General features: G+C 35.0%; 1 protein-coding gene across 2 annotated transcripts in view; it reads left to right on the top strand.

Annotated features, from left to right (window-relative positions):
• Positions 1 to 21,191, top strand: part of loqs (loquacious) — a 52,759-nt gene extending 31,568 nt beyond the window's left edge. Inside the window, exons 6-8 of one of the 2 annotated variants that reach the window (XM_069822406.1) lie at positions 1,826 to 1,975; positions 4,477 to 4,588; positions 10,117 to 21,191. In XM_069822406.1, coding sequence (XP_069678507.1) covers positions 1,826 to 1,975; positions 4,477 to 4,588; positions 10,117 to 10,253 — 399 coding nt within the window. In that variant the 3' untranslated portion in view covers positions 10,254 to 21,191. The remainder of the gene's footprint in view (positions 1 to 1,825; positions 1,976 to 4,476; positions 4,589 to 10,116) is intronic. The other variant, XM_069822414.1, reaches the window with a different exon arrangement.
• Positions 21,192 to 22,170: the final 979 nt, after the last annotated feature.

Genomic DNA, 22,170 nt, shown 5'->3' with positions numbered 1-22,170 from the left:
TTTTTAGGCACAGATGTATACTTTATAGGACTTTATGGTTCATTTAGGCATTTTAATAGGGGAATTCTGTCTACATGGAGAGAGAGAGAGAGAGTGTGAGAGTGTGTGCGCGTGCGTGTGCATGTGTGTGTGCGCGATGCTCTGGATTTAACAATGAAGTCATCATCCTTCTTGCTTCCCAATATTTTGATGGAAGGTCCACAAAGGTCCTAAGAGTTTCACAATTAGCCAGGTGCTCCATCTCCATGTCCTCTTCTCTGGTGCACAGTAAGCATTTAGGTGAATTCAGTACTCCAATACGATGGAGGTGTTTACTGAGGCAATCATGACCAGTAATCAATCTAAACATGGCCACAGCAGATTTTTGAGGTAGATCAGGAATTAGTTTTGGATCTTTGAATGATTCTTTCCATTTTGAATTTTGTTCGCTGTTACTTATTCTTTTTATGACTCGCTTTATGAAATGTAGAGATATCTGATAGGTAGAGCCCTGAGTATATGTATGAAAGACCTATTAGAGATAAACACGTTTCCACACATTTAGGGACAATAGGCCCAATTTTTATTTCGCCTTTTTTGCCTATTTTAGCTCCCATTGCCTATTTTAAGGTTAAATGCCTTTTTTACGTTGTTATTGTACATTTTCTATATTATTAATGCATTTAAAATAAACCGCACATAGGCTAAATCATATCAAAAACAAAAAAGAATGGTTGTGCAAATTAAAAATATATATTCACCTCGCACAAATATTTGCTGAGAATCTTATTCTCCAGCAAAACATATGTTTGTAAGAAGTCGTACAACTTTTCTCCCCTACTGATTTCATATTTTATGTCACTTAACAAAGATGTTTGAACAGTATAACCTCAGTGCTCAGGTCACTTCGGGGTTTACCAGCAAAAGAAAGGGGATGAGGGAAGTATTAAAAGCAAGTCTCCAGGTCCTGTTACTCTTGTTGCTTGCATGCACAAGTTACACATACTTTGAAGTCTCTAATTCCTTTTCACACTCCTCTTTTTGAGAGAATACACAGTCGGTTTTTCCCGATCTCTGAAAGAAAATAGAGACAGTCCTTCTGAAATAAGTTTTAAGTTTGTTCCAGTCACTTCAGTAGAAGTAGAAAGATCTTTTTCCACCATGAAAAACGTTCTCTCTGACAGACGGCTCACTATGACAGTTGACAACTTAAAAAAGCATCTTGTTGTGACATGTAACCAAGGAAAGTGAGTACCGTATGGGATAGTTTATTAAGTATTTGCCAATTTTTTGTCTGTTTCCATGAATAATAAATGCCTGTTTCACTGCCTATTTTTACTATTTTTAGCGCCTATATGTCTGCCTATTTTAACCAAAATAAATGCCTAAACATCTGGGCTCTACTGATAGGTCATAGCAAACAAAATACTTATGGAACTAGAAATCCAGTCCCTATTTATAAGTTACAAATAAAACGTATCCGGTACCACTCCATCTCATACTACCAGCTTAAATTAATAATTGCTAGGGGAGCTGAATACTAGCAGTGTTGCTACTAATTTTCGAATTACCTTACTTAAAGCCATTGTAAAATACAATCTGGATAACTGGTAGTTTGAATGATTGGCAGCCAAATAATCAGCTGTCCACTTTCTTTTTTTGTTCAGATTATTTGGCAAACATTTATTTTCCATAAATAGACTGCTAAAAATGAAATGAATATAAATAACTGTGAATTTAAAAGTGCCGACTATGGCAACTTGTGAGGGGGCACAGTTGTCAGAGGCAGATGTCATATGATGGGCTATTATAAAAAAAAAAAGATAACTTTCTTTGTTGATTATAGATTGCCCATGGTGTTGCGAATGTTGCTGCCCGCTATGCTGACCTGAAAGATAGTAAAATCTCGACTCTGACCACACCCCACAGTCACAAGGTGTCACAGTTCCATAAGAATCTGAAGCTGTCTACAGGCATTAAATTGAATGAACTGCAGGTAAGCAGCTATATTCAAAAAATTGAAAAAAACTTTTGTAAAATTTAATGTTCACTTACATGCATTGCTAGGCAGCAGTTTCTACGTGCACACTGCTAATTTGTATATTCTGGCATATATAAGATTGTTACAAAACTTATTATCTTTAGTCTCAAGGACTGTGCGCTGATTTATACAGAATGATTTTTCTCATTTTATTCTCCATTCCAAATTAAGGAAAACTTAGTGTTGATTCTTTTCTGAATATATGCTGAATAACCGACAGTTCAAGTATGCCTGACTCAGTTTCGATTCTGTATTTTTTATAGGCACCAAAGAAACTTTAAAAATACTTTCTGCTATGAAGAAATTCAGAACAGCTCTATTATTAAAATAAATAATTTCTTTTAGATGATTATACAGATTTCAGCTTCTAGAAGTACATTATATCCAGAGCCAGGTTTTTTTTTTTGAAAATTTTTCAAATTCTTCGTGAGAAAGAAATAAGATATCGTACTTGCGGTAAAATTGTGACTGCAATTTCATGGTTATTTTTTTCACCATGCAATGTCATAAACAATCGTAATTAGCAGTAATTTTATATATGTGCATTTGCAACATCCGTGGTGAAATAAAGTTGTTAATATAATTTGTACCCTTTGCAAATCAGCCTGTTTGTTATTTAGTTTTATAAAGAAAAAAAAAAACAGTCATCAACGGTCCCGTAAGCCATTAAAGACAATAATAGAATTTCCAGATACTTTGTCTCCTTACTGTTTTGCAGTTAACATCTTAAAAACTAATATACAAAGTGTCCACAAATTATCCCTACAACTTCAACAGTGAATTAAAAAAAAAACAGACAAGGTATCGTGGTGAGGCTTTTTGCACTTGAAAGAACATTTCTCCAAGTTTTATGCAAATATTAGTAGACTTCTACAAATGTGTCCTGTATTGCACATAGAACATCCAAGTGAGACTTCAGTTCCTGCCAGGTTTGTGCAAGCATTCCTTCATTGACAATTGTAGTGACTGCCTTATTCCATTGCTTTAGTTGTTCAAATCGCAAACAGGGGTTTGATACACGACATCTTTGACAAACTTCATAAGAAATCCAGAGGAGTGATATCTGGTGAGCGAGGTGGGTATGGAATTGGACAAGCTCTGCCAATCCACCTTCCAGGAAACTGATCATTCAAAACTTCACGCATAGGCAAATCCTAGTATGGAGGTGCTCAATCCTGTTGGAAGATGATGTTAGATTGAATGTTTGCAGGATCACAAATTCACTGAGCATGCTTAGGTACACATTGGCTGTGATTGCCTTTTCTGTAAAGAAGAATGGGCCTAGGATTCGATTGCACATGACTTCACACCACAAATTCATCTTTGGGCTGTCATGCACAAGTTCACGTGTGTTAAGGGAGTTTTCTGAACCCCAGATCCTAGCATTATGACTTTAGTAAACTGGACATATGAAATGTTGCTTCATCAGTGAAGAGAGCACTCTTAAGGAATGTCAATGTGCACCAACATGCCAAGAGAAAATAAAGACGCAAGTGCTTGTGCAGAACTTGGCAAATTGGCGATTGTGGTAACTGCAATTGCTTGCCAACATTGCGAACTGATTTGCAAGGGCTATCCAGTATGCATTATGCCAGCACTCTTCTGCTGCCAAACACTGACAGTATTCATGAAATTCGTGTGTCACTCCCAGATTGAGGATCGTGAAGGCAGACGCTTTCCATACCTGGTCCTGAAATTTCTCTGCACTTGTGTATCTTATTTCGTATGAATAAACCAAGACACACACTGTGCTTTCTCTTGTGGAGTAGTCATTTTAGTTAATTTTCAGTCATGTAGTCACACATGAAACAAAACAAAAATTCCCTTAAAAATTTGGAGGGATGTTCTTTCAAAGATAGAAAGCCTCACCACAATATCTTGTTTTGTTAATTTTTAATTCAGTGGTGAAGTTGTATGGATAATTTATGGACACTCTGTACTGTATTTCTTTAAAATGAAAGCCCTGTTTTCTTTTACTGCTGAAGTGAAGATTTTTTAGCAAGTATTGTTGCGAGAGTTTTGATTTTATTACCCGTTCTATTGATGAAAATGGAAAACAGATTTTTTTGTTTGTAATAGTGTTGTCCTTTTCCTTGCAAGCATGTCGGCAAATTCATCAGAAGTTAATCAATGAAGATTTTGAACAAAATTTTTTATTTTGCGTTTACGTATTTTCAACTGTTTTTCCACATACACATTTAGACATTTATCATACCATGAGACAGGCTTTTGCATTTCCTCGTCATACAGCCTACTACCAATTCACCCAGAAATGTAGTGACTGCTTCTCTTCAGCCTTTTCTCACTTGCAAATTGCTTTCTTCTGGAAAAGTCCTTATGTTATGTGTAAGTCACTAGGACCAGGTCTGGACTGTAGGTTGGTTAGTCCAAAACTCTTGTGAGTCTAGTTGAAAAACACATTACTTATGGTATTCATTATTTCAACTTGTTTTCAGACTACTTCTTTGAATGATGCTAACTTCAACTTTGTGCAGTTCCTCCAAGAAATAGCTTCTGAACAACAGTTTGAAGTAACTTACGTGGATATTGAGGAAAAGTCCATCACAGGTAAGCTTAAGCTTGAGTAATTTATAAATTTTGACTATTTTAAATGCAGATATTATGAAATTAAACTTTAGTTTTTTATTTTTTTTTTTACTTGGTTACTTAACGACGTGTCAACTATGAGGTTATTTAGTGTCGATGGGATTGGTGATAGCGAGATGATATTTGGCGAGATGAGGCCGAGGATTCGCCATAGACTACCTGACATTTGCCTTATGGGGAAAACCTCTGAAAAAACCCAACCAGGTAATCAGCTCAAGCGGGAATTGAACCCACATCCGAACGCAACTCCGGATCGGCAGGCAAGTGCCTTAGCTGACTGAGCTATGCCGGTGGCTTTTATTTATCGACTATAATTTAGATCTGTCTACTTAATCAACAGTTTTATCAGAGTCAGTAAATCTATGTGAGTTTGTATATTGATTTGCCGTCATTTCTATAAAATTCTCTTAATAGTAGGAATATTATTTCTGCACAAGCATCTTTTTCTAAAACCTATCTGTTCAAGTTACATTTCAGAAATGTTTTTTAGCTGATTGTTAATTACTTTCTCACATATATAGTTTCTACAGTTGTTTTGTTCTCAAAAGGTTACATCCACCAGAGAAATTATTTCTGAATTCAAGTGGAAGAGTGTCAGATGATAAAGTGGGGCTATATTTCCTTATGTTTTGTTGTGAGAGTTTTGAGTTATGTATACATAGATCATTCCACCAGTGCTTAGGGTCCATAATCACCTCTACAATCATTCATCCTGTGTAGAAACCTAGCTGTTATAAAAGTAGTAAAAACATTTGTAAAAAAATTGCTACTATTGTTGACTGTAGCCTACTTAGCCTATTGGAAAATCCATGTGAATATACTGAGAGAGCCAGTAAAATATGAACCATTTTGATAATTAATAACCTTGAACTGATGTTATATATTTAAATTATTACTGCACATATTTAAAGATAGGACATGGGAGATTCATGCATGTTGAATAACATTTTGAAAATGACCACCGCGAATGACAATACAATGATTTAAACCTTCTTTAAAATTGTCAATTCTCTGGCACATGTCGATAGATATGGACTCATATAAAGTTCTCCACGTTTCTCTTCAGCTCACAGATGGTTCTAAAACTGTTAAAACCATTTAAAATTAACTCCCAAGGTTGCTTTATGTTCTCCAACAATCAATCAATCAATATTCCCATCATTCCTAGGTGGAACATAGGGCTCTCAGAAAGCTTCTCCATCTGACTCTATTCCTGGCCAATGCCTTAATCTCACTCCATGTCTTCCCCATCGTTTTTGCTTCTGTGAGAACAGTTCGTAGTCCTTGTTTTGAGATTCAGGGTCGTCATCATAGAGTACATCCGGCTTTTGCTATTGAGAGTTTCAAAAATTGGCTATTTAAAGGTGAATAGATGATTAGCCTATTGCACCCGAGTCAGGCGATGGGGTTGCCATCTTTAGCCTCCTGACCTGCCTCTAGATGGTTTGAGGATGGATTAGGGTATTTTCCTCCCAAATAACCAAAGTCTATGGTTATGCCGCCAATGCTCGGCCCTTGGTGGAACTTAGTCACTAAAGATAGTGTCCACCCACCGCGACGAGAACGCGTCCACCAAGATCTGTCCAAGTATGCTTTGTTACAGCCGAGGCCCCCTAACCATCCTGGACCTAGGGGCTTCTCCAACAATACCATGAACAAATGACAAATGGCTTGTCAATATTAACAAAATAAAATACATATATACAGGGTGGAAGTGAAATATTCTTGCAGATTTTCAGAGCTAATAGCTCATGTTGTGCGTAAAAAGAAAAACTATGACATTATATTGATGGAAAGTTAATAATTTTTTTTTTTTTTTCAGAAAAAAATATTTTTTTCTCAAATGTTTAACAATCTCTTATTTGGTAACTATTGCGAGTAGAATCGTGATTTTTATCCATATCAATAGGAAAACTAACAAAGAATAATTTATCCCTCTGGGGTATTTCAATAATGTGGATGGATTTCGTGTAAATTTAATTTTAAAAACCTCTAATTTCAAACCACTGCACTGTGGGAGTTGGTTGCAACACAGTGCCAGAGAACAACTCATCTAGTGAGACACACAGAGTTTGTTGACCTCTTACATCTGTATCACGAGAAGAGTGTATTAGCGATGATGTTGGCGGAGTGCCAAACTTCAAACTTAATTTTCTAATTAACCGTGCATTTAATCATAAAACCTATATTAATAGGTTTTCTATTCATTTAAGTGTACCCTGTCGTCTCTTTCAATCTCCAAAATCAATCAATCTTAATGTATCCAACTGTTTGCTGACAACATAAAGTCCACTATAGTCCACTGTAATCTATTCAGTTGTTTTTCACGAGAATCTATCTCCAAAATATATATACACTAATGTTTGTGAAAATTGCAACACCAAGAAGGATACATGTAACTGAAATGAAATTGTTACCACGGATTAGGTACACGACAGTACACAAATGATTAGAATTACAGAACTGTACCTGATGTGTGGCCATGAGATTTCAGTATGATGTGAAGCCTCCATGCAGAGCCTCTAAGTGTTGTGGCATGGAATCAAAGAGGGCCTGGATATGCTCCTGGGGAATCTCCCTCCACACAGTTTGTATGCGAATCCACAAAGCGTCAAGAGTGGTTGCTGAAGGAACATGATGGACAAGTTGTGGACCAACCATATCCCAGACATGTTCAATGGGCGACATGTCTGACGAGCGTGCAGGCCAGGGAAGCAGTGATATCAGTCATTCTTCGAAGAAGGCTCGCACAATCCTCGTCACATGTGGCCGGGCATTGTCCTGCTGAAATATGATATGTGGAGTTGCCTGAAGGGGCTCTAAAATCTCCCTAATGTAGCGGTTGCTGTTCACATTGCCCTGAATACGTAGGATGCAAGATCGCATATTGTATCCAATAGCGTCCCAAATCATCACACTAGGCATTTGTCCATTATGCCACTCAACAATGCAGGCTCTTAGATTGCGTTCAACACGATAGCATCTAACATGTATGCGGCCATCATTGTAGAACAAGTTGAAGCGGGACTCGTCCGAAAGCACTATATTTTGCCACTCAGCATGCCACTGACGGTGTTCACATGCCCATTGCAGTCTGAGGCATTGGTGGTTTCTGGAAACCGACAACGGCATGTGAGCCACTAGATCAGCTCTCAAAAGATGGCGACGAGCTGTTGACGCAGACAGGTCCACACTCATTGCAGTACTCCAACGTCGACTCAACACTGTGGATGAAGCTGTACAGTCCATCACTGCCATGCAGACAAGATGGCGGCCATCCCATGCTGTGGTCTCATTAGGTGGTCCAGTACCCGCTCATCTCTGCGTATGACCCTTTTCTATCCACTGGTTCCAGACATGCACCACTGTCATAGCAACATGCCCTGTACAAGCCGAAATGTCATAGCATGACAAACTTGCTTCCCGGAGACAACCATTCTGCCCCGTTCGACTCACTCGTGCTGATATTGCACCCTTTCACATCGACGAGGCATACCTGCACTAGCTTTCATGTTTCCACTTCATTTGGAAGCTCTGCAGTGACTGAGCAAGGCATAACACTGACCTTGCTGGTGACACAAGAGACGTCACTGTTGGGCCTATGTGTACACCATCTCTCTGGAAATGTAATCAGTTATTGGTGGTACACTGTTCTACATATCTCCCAAGTTTGGAGTCGTTCAGGCCATTCTTTCTGGGTGTTGCAGTTTTCACAAACAGTAGTGTAGATATATACTACTGGGTTCAAAAAGTTCCCGAAATTTTACTACCATTTTTTGTATTAATATATAACAAGGGATATTATACATGTGTTTTGTTGGTAACATTCATGATGTCATTTCCTTAAAGTTTGTTGATAATGGCGATTGTTGGTTTTGAGTTGTAGGCAATTGTTTATCATAGTGTTTTGTTTGTTCGTCGCATTTTGTAATTATGTCCACAGAGCAACGTACAAACATCAAGTTCTGTGTTTTGTTACACAAAACTCCTGCAGAGACATTAAGATTGTTGGAAGAAGCATATGGCGAAGCAGCAATGAAAACAACTCAAGTGTATGCCTGGCATAAACGCTTTTCTGGTGGCTGCGATAGCATCAAAGATGACGTACGCAGCGGCCGACCAACAACTGCAACAAATTAAGCGTGTGCGTAATGTTGTGAGGGACGACCGACGTAAAACCATGAAAGAGATAGCAGCAGAGGTCGGAATATCAGTCGGAAGTGTACACAATGTTCTTCACAAGCATCTCAACATGCATTACGTGTCTCAGAATTTAGTTCCGAAAATGTTGTCGGCAGAAAAGAAAGAAACAAGAATGACTCTTGCTGGGGACATGATCAGTATGGCTGATGAAGATGGTGATTTCTTAAACAAAATTATTGCTGGTGATGAAACTTGGTGCTACTTGTACGACCCAGTCCCTAAACGACAGTCATCTGAGTGGAAATCGAAAACATCTCCTCGGAAGCAAAAATTTCCTAGGGACACTTCCAAAGGCAAAGTTATGTTGGAAGTTTTCTTCGACTCTCAGGGTCTCATCCACCATGAGTTCATTCCAGAAGGTCGTACTGTAACGAAAGAATTGTACGTAGAAATCCTCCGTCGCCTCCGGGACGCAGTGAGAAGGAAACGTCCAGAAAAGTGGGTAGAAAACAACTGCTTCCTTATGCATGACAATGCACCTGCTCATCGCGCAATTATTGTAAAGAATTTTCTTGCCAGGCACAACATAACTGCTTTGGATCACCCACCATACTCTCCTGATCTCTCACCACCTGATTACTTTCTGTTTCCCCGTCTGAAAAGTCATCTGAAAGGACGGAGATTCAATGCTGAAGAGGTTATCGCAAACGCGACGAGAGCACTAAGACGGCTTTCACAAAATGGCTTCCAGGCCTGCTTCCAGGAACTCTACACGCGTTGGCAAAAGTGTGTTGTTGCGGAAGGCAACTATTTTGAAGGGAATGCTGTAGAATAGTGTTTAAGGTACGTTGTTTCTATGATACTAGCAAATTCCGGGAACATTTTGAACCTAGTATGTATATGAAGGGTACACGGGAAAAACGAACAAGGTCACAATGCTGTTAAGGGTGATGTCATTATCTAATTCACTGTATTACTACAAACTTTAGTGTTATTTTTACCAAAAGTGCTAAAGGAGAATTAAAATCACGGATACACTCATCATTTCCTTCATTTCAAGTAGAAACAACAATAAATTTTGTAGTAATATACTGAAATAGATCATTACGTCACCCGTAATGGAAATGTGACATTGTTCATTTTTCCCGTGTGCCCTTCATATATATATATATATATATATATATATATATATCTGTGTGTGTATGTGTGTTTGTCTTTTTTTTATATTTAATTATTTTGTTTAGTTATTTGTGATTATTGTGTATATTTATTTTGATGGTAATTTTTAGTCTAATTTTGTTGCGTGTTTATTTACAATGGAATAATGAGAAAACTTGTTATTTTAGGTAAATCGCAGTGCTTGGTGCAGCTGTCTACGTTGCCTGTGGCAGTTTGCTATGGATCTGGCAATTCTTCAAAAGAGGCTCAAGCAAGTGCAGCTCAGAATGCCCTAGAGTACCTGAAGATAATGACCAAGAAGTGAACAGGTATGTCAGGCAGGTAGTGGCAACACGACGGCTTTCACACGGGAGTGAAATATTGACCGTGTTAATTTGAATCTTGTGCTTACTGAATCTGAAGTTGTACTGTAAATCAGTAGAGCACTTTCAGTGGGATTTACTTTCAGTAAGAATAAGTGTTCAAATTAACAAGAAATGAATGTTGGAGTTGGTAGCTGGAGGTATCCATGTGTTTACTTGAATAGAAGTATAATCACATGTTAATTTATGTATGTGTCTTGTAGAAAATAATTTCCAAACTAAAAGTTCGTTGATGTAGGTGTGTGTATTAGCAGGTGTCTTATATTCAAGTAAAAGGGCCTACCTGGCTGTAAGGATGGATGTAAATCCCGTGTCTGGAATGTTCGCTCAAGTTGCGATGACCTGTGTGAATTCTCTAATAATATAAACTTGCATGTCACTGTAATGGTCTTTGCAAGTCAGTGGTTAGAAGTAAACGAATACAAGTTAAAGATACGTGCAGCGTTGGGCCATTCTGGTCGGCAAACATACTCCCACTTTAGCTCTTAACATGGAATAGAAGTTTCATTTAGTTGTACCATATTGGTAACATTATGTATTGATGTTTAATCATATGGGTAATTATCAAGATTTATAGTGATGTATTGTTGATTTTGAATTGATTTTGTAGGCTTAAGAAGAATTTCAGACCCAAAATGTTTGTGCCTTTGTGTGTGTGTCCATGGATGAGTGCAACAAAATGAAAGAAGGATAGCTTTGCTTCTATACAGTCATATTTCCTTAATATGTAAAGGAAATTATTGTATGTTACATATTACTTGGCAGAGAGGTAAATTATTTCCCAGTATTGATTCGTTATATCACATACTTTCAATTATATATTCTATAAACATTGTATAGTTCACATATATTATACATTGTACTGCTTAAGTAGTAATTTGCGTGCAGATTTTAAGTTACAGGAATATTTACCATATAAGATTATGTAAAGCCGTGCAGTAACATTTACAACAGTTCTCTAATAAGTAGTAAAGAATAGCAGATGTCACATGTTAGATTGTAAAATAAAGGTACTGTAAGAACTTCGTTACAGAACTATTACTCGAACATTTTTTTGGACCATTTATAATTAAGAAACTTGCACAGTTACATTTAATGAAGAATGTTACAAGGTTACAAATTTATGTAAAACAAATGAGAATATGTTTTTAAGATGTTAAAGCTCTTCTGTGGCTTTTTCAATCATTCTACTGCCAGGTGATTTGAAATAGACTGAATCTTTTGCAAAGAATGTAAAATATTGCATTACTTTGATATGTTCATTAGAAGGATTATTAATCGATTCTGCCTACTTCGATATTCATGTTATCCTACCACACCGAGCAAACAGAATTGACTTATTGGCTGCCAAAACTCAGAACAGGAGTCGTCATAATTGCCGAAGGGGGAAGAAAAGAAGAAGTTTTCCTCTTTCTGAAGTAATGATTGACATTGAAAAGCAAAGAAGTCTACATTGACGTATTTTTACCTTAATACATACAGCTTGATTCAGGGCTTTTGCCCCTGAAAAAATAACTAGATAGACTGAGAGCGAGTTACTCATCACTACTGGTGGGCTTGGTCACACAGGTCAGGTCGCACAGTCATGACACCAAACATTTCTTTCTTAGCGTGTCGCACTGTACTCCGCCTTAAAACACAATATTTTTCCACACATCTGTTTCTAACCACTACATCTGTTGACTAAACAATGTCATGATGACGTATATTTTCTTGACATGAGTGTCCCTCAGCTACGAGCATAGATATTATTTTCATTCTTCCTCTTCCCTCTTCCCCTCCTATGCACATTTGTGATTAAATTCCTTTCTTATGACACAACACACAGCTTGCTCACTAGCCAAACAACCAAGAACAAGGGCCAATAACGTTGAATCGAGCTGTACTTCAGTTCTTTTGTTGATATCGTAGTAGCTCTTCTGTATATAGATTCAGTACATTTCATTGCAACTAGATTGGCAATGTAGTGCATCACTACAAGTATTATTATTTCTGCTTTCATGAGTTATATGTTACAGAAGAATATTGAAATTAGTTGCCAGAAGAAATTGAGAGACTGATCTATATGGTTCAAGTGTATGCAGTCTTTACAAAGGTATACTTTCAGGAATTCAGTGTACTACACAAATATACATGAATGATATTAAGGAGGAAGTATGTTGCAATGTACAGGCTATATATATTGCTAATTTTGATATATCAATCCCTACTTTAGAAAGAGGAAAACTGAAACCCTTCAAATAGAAACAGAAAGTAATGCAATGGTATCACTGCTGAAAGACATGGTGTTCTGTCTACTTCTATTTCTGGCAGTAGAATTGATGAAAAAGTCGCAGATGGGCTGTACAATCTTTCGGACATATTTTCACTTCTGTTTTAGATAAACTGAAATAATGAATGCATTCTTATGAAATGCAACTGTACAAGTTGTTTAGTTCATAATTACACATCCTTCAGAGCTACTCGTTAATCTTAGAAGATATGTGATGGTGGGGTTATAAGTATTTACATTCGGTCATGTCTTCATTTCAGTTTGTGTAATGTATTGAAGTGAAGTGTTAGAAATCAGAATTGCTTTCTGAAATGGAGATATGGCAGTATATAGGCATCTTTTATGTAGTGTATATCTTAAGTATTAGATTTGTCTTTAGTATGTAGTTTGTAATGGGAGTCTGAGTTTGAATTGGATTAGTACTTTATTTTGCTCAGTGTGTTTGGTTAACTTTTATTTGTAAGGTGTGAAGCTCAGCTCTTGATTGTCCACTTTTTAGTATGGGAGTAATAACTATTGTGACTGAAAGATCTTGTGTTTGTTTGTTTGTTTGTTTGTTAGTTTTTTTTTAAACTTTGTTTTATTTCACCAAATCTACATAATGTATGTAAAATCCAAATATGTATAAAAAAACTGACATGTGGTTGCAGTCACCCTTAGCAATTATAATGAATATCATCGTCCTCCAATCCTGTATTAGGCTATGTGACCTGTTAGAGACTCGATCCATCTTTTTTGCAGGATGTCCTATTGATATTTTCCCTTGTGGTCTGTAATGGAAGATAATTTTTGACATTTATTCATCCTGTTGACATGGTTTATCCATTTTTCTCTCTGTGTTGCTGTATATTCTAATATTGTTTCGATCTGGAGTTCATTGAGGACGTCTTCACTTCTCTTGTGGTCCCATTTAATGCATCCTGTCATTCTTATAAATCGCATCTCAGCTGCAGTTATTCAGGGCTCATCTTTTTTTCTAATTGTCCGTGCTTCACAACCGTAAGTAAAAACTGATTGAGTTAAGGTTTTGTAAAGTTTTATTTTTGTTTGCTTTTGGACGAGTGTTTGTTTCATGAAAAAATCAAATCCCCTTACATTAATGCGTGTGAATACTGATCACCGTGACACGAGGAGAGTTCATGTTGTTCTAAATATTTCCATTTTCAGTTGCAGATTTTTTTTGTCTGCTTATACTCTATAAAGAGAACTGACTTAAGATCATATCTTAAAGTAATTATAATGAAGTTCACATTATTTTATTTTATTTTATTTTATTTTTTTTTACTGTTTGGCATCATTTTAAATGTATTATATAAAAAATGCTGGAAGTAAAAAAAAAAAAAATTAAATTAAGTTATATAACTATATTCAAGAACTTAAGTGCAAAATTGCTTCACAACAAAGCATGCAGTTTAAGGGATCTAATATAATCTTCACAAACAATTTTAAAATTTGGGTCTTTTACTGTTTCTTCTGGAAGAATTTGAAATCATACAGCCATGTTATAGTTCATTACATTTTGATATATTAATACAGTAATATATATAAATAGATAAATTAATTGTTTTACAATGAAAGGAACATAGTGAATTTAAGATACAAATTTTATAAGTGTGGTCATCATTCATTTTGGGTTTGGGTACATGTACCTTGGCGCGAGGAATTGATAATTGACTATAAAAATTACAATGACAATTTGCAGTGATGTTTCTTATTTAGAATGTACCAATATTTTATAATTATAAACACTACATACTAAATATGTCGTTGTTTCCTATGGCTTGTTGGGTTTTACTCAGTTTTGCTTCGGACGTCCCAATGCAGTCCTGCAGTGCTATTATTTCGTTCAAAGATGAGATTTAATTCCTGGCAGGATAGAAGGTGCTCAGCATCCATATTTGATCCAGGTTGTTTGCAAATGGTGCATTTTTCAAACTGGTAGATGTTTATATGCGTGAGATGAAGTCAGGCAGTCAATCTGAATGTAGCTACCACCTCCTCCTTGCTCAGGTTCAAAATTTTTCGATATCTAAATACTAAATGTGTAATGCAATATATTATAAATTATAACACATTAGAGTCTTATGAAACAATACTATTTTTATTACAATTCACATTGCAAAGTATATAAGTTCAGCTTCCATTTGGTTAATATTCAGCAGTTTCATAGAAAATCCGAAACAATTAATGATTTATTATCGTCTGTCAAAGTGGCAGAACGCAGGAATGTACTTTCTTGCTAAAAATGTTAATTGAAATTGCAGAGATATTAACTTATTATCTATTTTTACTGAATTTGAGTACATGGTAGTTTCTTGCTGCATTTAAGCATGTAGATATTGTGTTTGTCTTTTATTCTGTGTTCTTTAACTAGATCAAAGGTGTTTGTTGGTTGTCTTTGCAAGTTGGTTGACATTTGCTTGATTTTCGCATCATCTCCTTGCAATTAATATGAATAGCGACAATGTAAATCATCCTGAAAATACGGTAATTATTTCTTCAAATTTGAGACCTCAGAATAGCATTCTGACAAAGTGCATAATATTTTGTGAATTTGTTGAAATGGTATAAGAATGAATGATAATGGTGTAAAAGAATTATTGGATAAAAGATACAGTGAAATTTTACTTAATTATGTCCATGTTATTTTCTTATAGATTGTTTTTATTCAATTTCCTGTAAATTGTGAATTTTTTAGTTATACACAATCCACATTAATACATCTTAAAACATAAGACTACATAAATCTTTTGTCTTTGAAATTATGGAAGAATGTCTGCTTAATCTGTGTTTGTGAATGGATTCGGAATGAGACATTGAATTTTATATTTTAGAGTCTTTGTTTATGAATTTTATATTTTAGAGTCTTTGTTTATGGACAATCAAGGGTCATTATTAGCTCCAGTAAATGAAATTTAGATATAAATGGGCAGGCGCCATCTGTGGGAATGTGTTTGCTGAACGGAATGGCCCACACTCCAGATTGACGATGCACGTAAAACTGAATATAATAATACAAGCTATACTTTGCATAGAATTAGTGGAATTTTCCAAGTAATAAAATAATGACGTGAATTTACCTTCTTCCTATAAACTAAAGTAAAATGGGAAAAAAAAATCTGCAGTGATGTTTTGAACCATGCTAGTTATTATTTTTCTTAGTGTAGTGTTAAGTCAATGTACTTGAGCTATTTGCTAAAAAAATTAAAAGGATTGTGACTAGTGAAATAACAGTGGGATGAATGGAAGATCCAACCAGACAATGGAAGTGAACCCCTTAGGAAAATGGGCATTATTTTGATGCAAAGTATAGAGGTTGTAAATGATGTACCCTGCTGAATATTTAAATGACACGAATGTTTTAAAAGGTTATTTTTTCCTCCATTATTTGGAAGATCTGTGGTATTTTGTGCAGCCCTCTTGGTACACCATGTAACCAAGGAGGATATTATTATTCATCACATTTATGCTTTATTTGTGTTTGAAATCTTAATCAACTCTGCAGAGGTTTATTGAATATGTCAAGGAATGTCACATTGTTTTAAATTTCTGTCCATGGTGTAATTTTTGGTGTGTACATAGCTTATTGATTGATGTTCACAAGTATGTTACTTCTAGTTAAGCTGAAGTGCATACCTTTGTTGAGATTATTATTGCAATGGAAATAATTCTCTGGAAAATATTCTGCTCTCATTAAACATTTCTTAAGCATTATGGTATTTTAACAGATTTTGAACTTCGTAAGGCATTATGTCAGATTTTGAACTTTGAGGTTTTGAATTAAAGGAAGAGCATTTGTTTGATAGAAAGCATATATCATTTGCAATTGAATTGCTACAAACAGATTTATTAACCCTTTCCACTCGAATGAGTCTATTTGAAATCACCAATAGTTCTGTAATCTCTTACTCATACGATTTGTCTGATGATTCCATTTGGTATTCTCAGAAGTAGTTTCGTTCTTTACTGGTAGAGTTCACCACCCACCAGTTCTTTGGCCAGCTGTTATTAGGAAGAGGATTGCTTTTTTTTTCATGATGTGTCTATAAAAAAAATTCTGGTCAGAAAGGTTATTTGTTAAATGTATCAGGTGACTTGAAGGTATGTAGTGACTGTCTCTGAAGCCAGTTTATGGTAAATTAACTACTACTTCTGATGAGACATTAAGGAATATTTTCTTTATTTGCGTAAATAGACTTATGCCAAACAGAACATTTTATTTTGTAATGTAAGAAATTGTATACATACTATATATTTTTTATTTATATTAATTTCTTTTAGCACATTCGGTTTTGCATCTGACCAGCTACTTGAAGTGAAATTAGATTCATTCATTCAGTGTTCTGCCCATGGGCAGGTCTTTCACTGCAAAACCAGCTTTCTCCAATCTTTCCTGTTTTATATTTTTAGATATGAGTAAAATATTTACATGAAATGTATCTGGATAATTAAATATGATATAAATAATTCCAATAACACAAAATATGTGTGTGTTAAAAGACAAATATTTAACATAGAATTGGAAACATAAATTATAACAAATAATACTTCTAAATATTTGGGTTCCACCTCTTAACTTCAAGGGATCATGTAATTCAGATACAGAAAGTAGAATAGCTATGGGAAGAAGAGCAACAAGACGTTACATGAGTTGATATGTAATAACAACATTAGTTTAAAAGTTCAGAAAAGAATTTTTCATAGTATAGTAGAAAACAGTTTTATATAGAGCAGAAATGTGGCTAGTTACAACTAAAATAAAAAATAAAATTCTAACGGTGGAAATGGACTGAAAAGATGCCTAAAACTTAAAAGGCAGGACAAAATAAGAAATGAAGTAATCTGGGACAGAATGGGGGTTACTTCATCAAGTACCAAAACATTAGATAGTAGAGCACTACAATGGTATGGACACATCCAAAGATGGCCAAAGAAAATAATTAATTGGTCTCCTGCTGGAAAGAGAAGAAGAGGTAGATTGTCTTAACATGGGAACATATATTCACCAAGTAATGGACGAGAAGGCACTACAAATAGGAAACTGGAACAACCGAAGGCTGTGGAAATAAAAAAACAGCAACCTTCTAAGAGGGAAAAGCCAACGAAGAAATAATTCCTCTAAGCTTAGAAACTTGAGAATAGAAATGCCAATTTTGAGTAATGAAATTGCAAAGTGTATTTCCATAGTAACATGCTAGTGTTTATGAAATACAATGATTTTATTATTCAATTTTGTAATAGAATTATTCAGTTTCTCATATTGTGAGTGAATTAATTATTCAGAAGTAGACCTTTTGGAGATGATACTAGAATCCTGAATTTTGAGATGGTTAGCAGGAGTTAAAATGTGTCTGGTGGTTTCATGAGTTGTGTTATTTATTGAAGAGAATATTAAAAATAATTTTACACATTATGTTGCAGCAAAAGTACGCCATGGACTAGAATTTTCTAATTTCAGTACTATTGCCAACGTTGTACTTCCCTATGGAATATGGGATAATTAATACTGATGTATGAATATATCCAGTGTATTTTGAATTTTTGTTTTATTAAAAGTTATTTTGTCATTCCAGTAAACTTCCAGTATAACATGAGGCGTATCATTTGTTATGGGTAAGAGGGCAGCTGATAGTAGTATCAGCAGGGTTGGATTAATTCTGAATGGAGAATTATAGGAATATCACAAAGTTGCGTAGATGTCTTGGTAGGAACAGTTTGAGGTAAAAATTAGTTTTTATGCGTACTTTTTCTCTTTGTGTGCTTTATACTCATAAAGGAAAGATGAGAAATAAGATACAACATTTTATTACTTCTCTATCCATAATGTATATGTTGATATTTATTTGTCTTAAACATATTTAACGATGCATGAATGAAAATAGTTCCGATTTTCGTTAAATTGTATGGTTTATAAAATCTGCTCCGACATTTCACACTCTGAGTTGAATTTCTTTGTACCTCAAAGCAAATAAAATAATAGGTCTTGAGATACAAGATAGCAATATACACACACATACACCTAATCACATTTTACAGGTATAAAGACATTTTCTTTCCTCCATGCTTCCTTTATAATATTCACCTTTAATAGAACTTAATATTTTTGAGAAATATTTCGATGGTATTTGACTAAAGGAAGATATGTTATAAAAATGAGCTTTGATATAAATGAAAATTGAACATCAGAACCTTATTGCAAATAATTTTCTACACAAATAAAACACATCAAGAGCTAATATTACTTTGTTTACTTGTAAAATTTAACTTGCGTGAAGGTTACTTATGTCCTAGCCACTATATGAACTTGATAAAGTACCTTGAAAATACCTTGGATTTCTAGTATTGATTAGTAGAAATTGATGTGATCATTGGGAAAGCTATATGCTCACCCAACCCACCCTAAATACGCACCTTACTTATATACGAAAACCACCTTATGTGAATGAAGAATACGACCATATTTCGTTAATGTGACAGCGGGTTCCAGTTTCGCTAACATAGTAATAATACTACATACCTAACCAAACATAACCTAATCTCTCTCGTAATACTACACACCTGTAGTAACATTCCTCACGTTTAGTAGTATTTTGTTTGCATGTATTGCCGACCTGTACTCTAGCCATCTAGTGGAAGTGGATCGTAATTCCAGAAAGAAAATATGGCGACTTTCATAATAATTACATTTAGTTCGTTCAGTGTATGTATTGTGATATATTAAATGTATTAATGTAGTCATAATTCCATACATATAGTACAGTAAGAATTTAAATGTGTTGTGGCTGTGATAAAAGTATTGAAGAAAATTGGTTTATAGTGCCATATTGGCAGTGTGCAATATTCGTTCAGTGGCCAGTGGATACTCTACCTTGTCCTTAACTTGTATATTCACCTAGAGAACAAAACTCCATTTGCACAAAAAACGACTTAATCCCCTTTACTCAAACACCATCGATTTTGTTTTAACATTTTGCTAACAGCAACACTAAAACAAAGTGTTCGCCAGGGAAACAAGATATAAGGACCAACCCAGATGGTTCAGTGTTAAAACACTGGACTTGCATTAGGAGAGAACCAGGTTCAAATCCCAGGACTAACCAATTTGGTCGCAGTTTAGGAATCTAATTATTTTAAAAGGTGAATGCGGAATTGGTTCCCATTCACACTACAGAAAAGTATGATGTTTCCACAAGATCTCGATCCCTATTATTGTACATGATGAACATGTCTGCTGATATGGCTACTAGATGGTATGAAGGTATGCAAACTTTTTGATAGTGACAGCAATCCAACATATCCAGACCAATGTACCAGTTGACAGTGACGACCTTACAGTTACATATACAACAAATAAAATCAAAGATAAAAAGAAATCCAAAGAGAGAGAGAGAGAGATTCAAAAATAATTTCACATATTATAAAAGACAGAGAAGACTATGACCAGCACCAACACTTTGCCTTGGAATTTAAATGATGAAAACAACTTTAATATAGAATTAATTGATATTTAAGTATTTGCCTGTGTAATTCTATTATGCAATCTAGTTAAAAATCTTAGCTTAACTGGACAATATGTTATGTGTGAAACCCCAACTTTCTTTATATGTTGTGGAGCTGAAGAAGACAAATTGACAGTATGTAATGTCACAGTTCTTGGATTTTGAATTGAATGCTTTATTGTATGCTGTAGTGTTACAGAGCTTATAATATTGTCTGAGCATTACATTTAAAGAAGAACTGTAGTAAAAAGATAGGAAATCCAACCCTGCATACTACTGGAAAATTGATATGAGAAAATGGGATAATATATATTTCCGATATTTGTTATTATGTACTTTCAAGCAACACATATTTAAAATAGAATTACATACTTACATAGAATCCTCACTTAGACTGCACCTGATTATCCCAGTTAAAGTTATTATTATTTTTTTTATTGACAGTGTATTAGGTTATTTTTCACCTACAGGATTCGAACTACTGTAAATTGTTTTAAATTCCTAAATTTTATAGTTAAATTTTAGTTTATAAAGTTTTGTGGTTTTGAGGTGTTTTGTGCTAAGCAGGGTTTGTGTACTTCAAGGGCATTTGCAGAAAGGAATTCAAAACCACAAGATGTTCGATCTGTTTCTATATATAATTGCATTCAATAGACAACATACAGTAGTATTGTGAGATTGCAAGAGCACAACAATTTATTTTGCTTTAATGTCGTACAATGTGCTTGGCTACTGTTGGGAACTGTTATTTACAGCAGATCTTCATGTGTTTTATTGTGTGAGCATAACTAAAACCATTTAATATACGGTATACAATTTGATTTTATGTGTAATATTGTGCAGAAATGGCCAGTTTTTCCTTTCCTCATTTGAAGGTGAAATGAATGTTAGGATTGTAATTGGAATATTTGATGTTGCTACTAAAATTATACGGAACAATTTTCGTTGCTTACTTGAAACAGAAGTCTTATAGATATAAACTTCCTTGGATTAATACAATTCAATTCATAGTTGTTACTAAGTCAGTGATGTATCACTGTTTTCAATTCATGTACAGTGTTAAATATTTTGTATTTCATGCTCTGCCAATAAACACTGTATTACAATAATTTTAACAATTTGAACATCACATCCTGAAAAAACAAAACCTACTTTAGTTGAGTGAATTTAGCTACTTTTCACAGTATTATGAAGTGAAATTGTCAACATTAGTCATAGTGATCAATTGAAAAGTGTAATTCCAAAACACTTCAAATCCATTTTTATGAAAGAACTGGGATAGATTTTTTTTTTTTCACTGGTATATGGACTGAGCGAGTTTTCAAGTTATGTGCAAAATAATACAAACTTTTAGACAAGATTTGTCATTGTTTTGGAAGAAAAGAAGCTTAAAATATATTGACAGAGGTCTAAAAATATAATATACTAGTGGCTTGTGCAGCAAATGCTGCAAACTAAGTTCATTAGACGTTGAAATAAACATTTTTCAGATTTATTTTCAATGAAGAATACCAGACATTCGGAAAGTTATTTGCTTCCATAACAATGAAAGATACTCTGATACTGAAGAGAACCACGCATATAAATATCTACACCACATCGCCATTAAATATATGAAAAAGACCCAACCCCACTTGATTAATAATTATAAAAATAATTGAATAATTTCGAGGGAAAAATTGTTCCGGAGCCAGGTATCGAACCCGGGACCTTTGGTTTAACGTACCAACGCTCTACCACTGAGCTACTCGGGAACTCTAACCGACACCGATCCAATTTTTCCCTCTATATCCACAGACCTCAAAGTGGGCTGACAACCGTCAAGCAACCAACTTCGAGTGCACACTAACTCCGTGTGACTTAAATTGTGGTTTTCTGTTAACGAACAGTGACGTGTATTATGCAAATCAAGATTTCAGGTATAACTCCCTGTAAAGTTGATTTGAATAATTTCGAGGGAGGTAGAGCGTTGGTACATTAAACCAAAGGTCCCAGGTTCGATACCCGGCTCCGGAACAATTTTTCCCCCGAAATTATTCAAATCAACTTTACAGGGAGTTATACCTGAAATCTTGATTTGCATAAAAA

Source organism: Periplaneta americana, chromosome 1 (assembly GCF_040183065.1).
Source record: "Periplaneta americana isolate PAMFEO1 chromosome 1, P.americana_PAMFEO1_priV1, whole genome shotgun sequence".
Taxonomy (NCBI): domain Eukaryota; kingdom Metazoa; phylum Arthropoda; class Insecta; order Blattodea; family Blattidae; genus Periplaneta; species Periplaneta americana.
The sequence above is the reverse complement of the archived record's forward strand: the minus strand, read 5'-3'. Positions and strand labels throughout refer to the sequence as shown.